The sequence below is a fragment of the Oncorhynchus gorbuscha genome, unplaced genomic scaffold (genome assembly GCF_021184085.1).
Source record: "Oncorhynchus gorbuscha isolate QuinsamMale2020 ecotype Even-year unplaced genomic scaffold, OgorEven_v1.0 Un_scaffold_1740, whole genome shotgun sequence".
Lineage (NCBI taxonomy): Eukaryota > Metazoa > Chordata > Actinopteri > Salmoniformes > Salmonidae > Oncorhynchus > Oncorhynchus gorbuscha.
Genome location: NW_025746431.1, coordinates 76,944 through 82,477, shown reverse-complemented (window position 1 = coordinate 82,477; position 5,534 = coordinate 76,944). Strand labels below are relative to the sequence as shown.

Genomic DNA, 5,534 nt, shown 5'->3' with positions numbered 1-5,534 from the left:
GTTGGCTCAGACATCAACACAAATCCCCAGAGACACTCACAGCATAGACTCCATCCATCTTTACCCTGAACCACCCTTCAAGATAACTTGCATGCTGGATGGATTGGCACAATGTCAGTTCCTGCACCCTCAAAACCTAATAACCTACTTTCGTTTGACTGATCTACATTGGTCATTTTTGGGGGAGGGGAGCTGCTGTCCTCTTGAAATCCCTTTAAGAATACAATAGTAACTTCAAATGCACACTTCCACTTAGTTTCAAGTATTCCTTTTCAAGTGTGAACGTGATCTAAACGATCTCAGAACGATGACGGAAGAGCAGTGAACTGAAGTAAAGTGGAGCAGTGGAAAGCATCTGTAATGCTACCAAATCCCCCTAAGTCCTGGAAGTAAGTAGTGATAAATGTAGTATAAATAGAAGCCATTTCCTTTTCCAGTTCCGTTTATGGCCAGTTAGTGATTCACACAGCCTGACTGACTCAGTATCTCCCACATCTTAAAGCTGCCATATGTAACCTGTTGGACGACCTGACCAAATTCACATAGAAATGTGTGTTATAGATCTGTCATTCTTATTAAAAGCAAGTCTAAGAAGCTTGAGCTACATGAGCTACATGAGCTATTTCTATGCTTCCCGTTCTTAACTTTATTTTTTGTACAACAGTTGAAAATACAATATTTTGGGTTATTGAAAATATATTTCACAGTGGTTTAGATGGTTTAGATGGTACAATGATTTTATACGCCATATTGCTTGTTTTGTCACATAAACTGAAATTAGGTGAACTATTAGAAAAACATATATTTTTAATGGACACCTTTTCAGGGTGTCCAATTGTTAGTAGTTACTATCTTGTCTCATCGCTACAACTCCCGTACGGGCTGAGAGAGAGACAAAGGTCGAAAGCCATGCGTCCTCCGAAACACAACCCAACCAAGCCGCACTGCTTCTTATCACAGTGCACACCCAACCTGGAAGCCAGCACACCAATACGCCCGGCCCGCCACAGGAGTCGCTAGTGCGCGATGAGACAAGGAGATGGGAGGGCCAAGCCCTCCCTAACGACGCTAGGCCAATTGTGCGTCGCCCCACGGACCTCCCGGTCACGGCCGACTGTGACAGAGCCTGGGCCCAGTCTCTGGTGGCACAGCTAAAGCTGCGATGAGGTGCCCTAGACCACTGCACCACCCGGCAGGCCCCAACTATTATAATTTTGAGCAACCAGGAAATGGCGTTGCGATTTCTGCATATTGCACCTCAGTCAAGCCCTCGGCTAACAGAAACTAACTGCCACTTTTCTACAGCAGAATATTCAAATTGTGTGGCAACGCGAACTCTGTGAACCCGAAAGTCGGTGCTAACCTACTCTGGAGCAGTCCCTCAGCTAAGGGTGATGTTAACTCACTTTAGCATGTGCAATGTTGACCAGTCACTTAGCCCCGGGCTAGGATCTCTTTTTAACTCTGGGATAAGATCTCTTTTTAGCTCTGGGATAAGATCTCTTTTTAACTCTGGGATAAGATCTCCTTTTAGCTCTGGGATAAGATCTCTTTTTAGCTCTGGGATAAGATCTTTTTTTTTAGCTCTGGGATAAGATCTCTTTTTAGCTCTGGGATAAGATCTCTTTTTAGCTCTGGGATAAGATCTCTTTTTAGCTCTGGGATAAGATCTCCTTTTAGCTCTGGGATAAGATCTCTTTTTAGCTCTGGGATAAGATCTCTTTTTAGCTCTGGGATAAGATCTCCTTTTAACTCTGGGATAAGATCTCTTTTTAGCTCTGGGATAAGATCTCTTTTTAGCTCTGGGATAAGATCTCTTTTTAGCTCTGGGATAAGATCTCTTTTTAGCTCTGAAACACAAGCAGAAACCAGGCGTAAATACATGTCGTTGGGATGCAGATGTTCATGGAAGGCCGTGTTCTATTTGCAGCAGCTGTATTGTTGTTTCAGACAGTGACCAGATCACTCAGCCTCATGAAGCAGCCAGCTGTGATGTTTCTCTTTGTAGAACCACAGTCCTTCTTCCCTCTCCATTAACACCACTCTATAACCCACTCCTAAAGCCCAGGGGCTGCATGTCAAATGGGTCCCTTCTACCTGCTCAAAAGTAGTGCACTGTATAGGACATAGTCCAAGACCTCCGTCTGATGCAGATAACAAGATGCAGAACTGAAGAAGCTTCCTGACAGCAGCGTTGTGAGTGACGACACTCAACCCATTAACATATCAAATCTAATCTAATTGTATTTGACACACGGGCCGAATACAACCGGTGTACACTTACAGTGAAATGATTACTTACAAGCCCTCAACCCACAATGCAGTTTGAAGAAAATACCCCCAGAAAGTAAGATATAAGAATAACAAATCATTAAAGAGCAGCAGTAAATAACAATAGCAGGGGGTACAGAGTCAATGTGGAGGCTATATACAGGGGGTATAGAGTCAATGTGGAGGCTATATACAGGGGGTACAGAGTCAATGTGGAGGCTATATACAGGGGGTATAGAGTCAATGTGGAGGCTATATACAGGGGGTATAGAGTCAATGTGGAGGCTATATACAGGGGTATAGAGTCAATGTGGAGGCTATATACAGGGGGTATAGAGTCAATGTGGAGGCTATATACAGGGGGTATAGAGTCAATGTGGAGGCTATATACAGGGGGTATAGAGTCAATGTGGAGGCTATATACAGGGGGTATAGAGTCAATGTGGAGGCTATATACAGGGGTATAGAGTCAATGTGGAGGCTATATACAGGGGGTATAGAGTCAATGTGGAGGCTATATACAGGGGGTATAGAGTCAATGTGGAGGCTATATACAGGGGTATAGAGTCAATGTGGAGGCTATATACAGGGGGTATAGAGTCAATGTGGAGGCTATATACAGGGGGTACAGAGTCAATGTGGAGGCTATATACAGGGGGTATAGAGTCAATGTGGAGGCTATATACAGGGGTACAGAGTCAATGTGGAGGCTATATACAGGGGGTACAGAGTCAATGTGGAGGCTATATACAGGGGGTACAGAGTCAATGTGGAGGCTATATACAGGGGGTACAGAGTCAATGTGGAGGCTATATACAGGGGGTACAGAGTCAATGTGGAGGCTATATACAGGGGGTACAGAGTCAATGTGGAGGCTATATACAGGGGGTACAGAGTCAATGTGGAGGCTATATACAGGGGGTACAGAGTCAATGTGGAGGCTATATACAGGGGGTACAGAGTCAATGTGGAGGCTATATACAGGGGGTACAGAGTCAATGTGCAATGTGGAGCAACGGTGCCGAGATAATTGAGGTAATTATGTACATGTAGTTAGAGTTATTAAAGTGACTATGCATAGATAATAACATAGATTAGCAGAAGTGTGTGTGGGGGGGCAATGCGAATAGTCTGGGTAGCCATTTGATTGGCTGTTCAGGAGTCTCATGGCTTGGGGCTAGGAGCTGTTTAGAAGCCTCTTGGACCTGGACTTGGCTCTCCGGTACAGAGAGAACAGTCTATGACTAGGGCGGCTGGTGTCTTTGACCATTTTTAGGGACTTCCTCTAGCACATCTACTGCGCTGGCTGGAGGTACTGGGAGTGAGTGGTGGCTGGAGGTACTGGGAGTGAGTGGTCGCTGGAGGTACTGGGAGTGGTGGCTGGAGGTACTGGGAGTGAGTGGTGGCTGGAGGTACTGGGAGTGGTGGCTGGAGGTACTGGGAGTGGTGGCTGGAGGTACTGGGAGTGAGTGGTGGCTGGAGGTACTGGGAGTGAGTGGTGGCTGGAGGTACTGGGAGTGGTGGCTGGAGGTACTGGGAGTGAGTGGTGGCTGGAGGTACTGGGAGTGAGTGGTGGCTGGAGGTACTGGGAGTGAGTGGTCGCTGGAGGTACTGGGAGTGAGTGGTGGCTGGAGGTACTGGGAGTGGTGGCTGGAGGTACTGGGAGTGAGTGGTCGCTGGAGGTACTGGGAGTGAGTGGTGGCTGGAGGTACTGGGAGTGGTGGCTGGAGGTACTGGGAGTGACTGGTCGCTGGAGGTACTGGGAGTGAGTGGTGGCTGGAGGTACTGGGAGTGGTGGCTGGAGGTACTGGGAGTGAGTGGTGGCTGGAGGTACTGGGAGTGGTGGCTGGAGGTACTGGGAGTGAGTGGTGGCTGGAGGTACTGGGAGTGAGTGGTGGCTGGAGGTACTGGGAGTGAGTGGTGGCTGGAGGTACTGGGAGTGGTGGCTGGAGGTACTGGGAGTGAGTGGTGGCTGGAGGTACTGGGAGTACTGGGAGTGGTGGCTGGAGGTACTGGGAGTGGGGAGTGGTGGCTGGAGGTACTGGGGGAGTGGTGGCTGGAGGTACTGGGGGAGTGAGTGGTGGCTGGAGGTACTGGGGGAGTGGTCGCTGGAGGTACTGGGAGTGAGTGGTGGCTGGAGGTACTGGGAGTGAGTGGTGGCTGGAGGTACTGGGAGTGAGTGGTCGCTGGAGGTACTGGGTACTGGGAGTGAGTGGTGGCTTCACTGAGCCTACAGCTTAGTAACACTCCTACCGTCTGAGGGTTCACTCAGGTCAAATATCGGACAATCTGAGTGAACAGACTGATATTTTCACAGAGCTAGAAGAAGTAAATGTGAAAATAGCCCGTTCTGTAATTCCAACTCTGCTGAATACAAACAGTGTAGAGCTGATTCAGTACCAGGTGGCCGCGCCGGGTCGGCTCCCTGCAAAGGTTTCAGACAACCACCCACAATACAACAGAGGTGGTGACACAGGCCTTTCATTAAAGTTTCACTATGGTTTTATAATGGTAAAGTCCTGGCGGTGGACTTACAGTATATACAGCCTTTTAAAGTACCAACAACTCTACATTATTGAACAACTCGAGAGCTGTAATCTCTTAACGTGTTTGAATAATTCAGAAGATAGTAGTTGTGGAAAACAGGAAGAGACGTGACCTATTGGGAGGGTGGATGGGTTTCTGTAGAAAAGCCAGTTGGGCTCGTCCTCTACTGGTCTGTTTTAAAGTTTTATGGAAGTGGAAGTGATGGACCACCTTGTTGAACATGTCATGTTAACATTTTGTAATGCTGGCGGTCGGGAGCGACCTTTCACCCTACAGAGTAGAGGAGAGTAACCTTTCACTCTACAGAGTAGAGGAGAGTAACCTTTCACCCTACAGAGTAGAGGAGAGTAACCTTTCACTCTACAGAGTAGAGGAGAGTGACCTTTCACCCTACAGAGTAGAGGAGAGTGACCTTTCACTCTACAGAGTAGAGGAGAGTAACCTTTCACTCTACAGAGTAGAGGAGAGTAACCTTTCACTCTACAGAGTAGAGGAGAGTGACCTTTCACTCTACAGAGTAGAGGAGAGTAACCTTTCACTCTACAGAGTAGAGGAGAGTAACCTTTCACCCTACAGAGTAGAGGAGAGTAACCTTTCACTCTACAGAGTAGAGGAGAGTAACCTTTCACTCTACAGAGTAGAGGAGAGTAACCTTTCACCCTACAGAGTAGAGGAGAGTAACCTTTCACTCTACAGAGTAGAGGAGAGTAACCTTT

At 47.5% G+C, this 5,534-nt stretch overlaps 1 protein-coding gene across 1 annotated transcript; it reads right to left on the bottom strand.

Annotated features, from left to right (window-relative positions):
• Positions 1 to 3,565: 3,565 nt before the first annotated feature.
• On the bottom strand, positions 3,566 to 4,756 carry LOC124023963 (extensin-like). The gene is made up of 2 exons (XM_046338125.1): positions 4,672 to 4,756; positions 3,566 to 4,440 (listed from the first exon to the last, which is right to left on the bottom strand). Exons 1-2 carry the CDS (start codon positions 4,754 to 4,756, stop codon positions 3,566 to 3,568), a joined length of 960 nt encoding a protein of 319 aa, XP_046194081.1.
• Between the last annotated feature and the right edge of the window lie 778 nt (positions 4,757 to 5,534).

Excerpts from the sequence above, each read along its gene's own strand:
- LOC124023963 (XM_046338125.1), bottom strand. The coding sequence starts at position 4,756 with ATGAAAGGCCTGTGTCACCACCTCTGTTGTATTGTGGGTGGTTGTCTG. Across the intron at positions 4,441-4,671 it reads CGACCCGGCGCGGCCACCTG|TACCTCCAGCCACCACTCAC; the intron begins GTACTGAATCAG and ends ACTCACTCCCAG.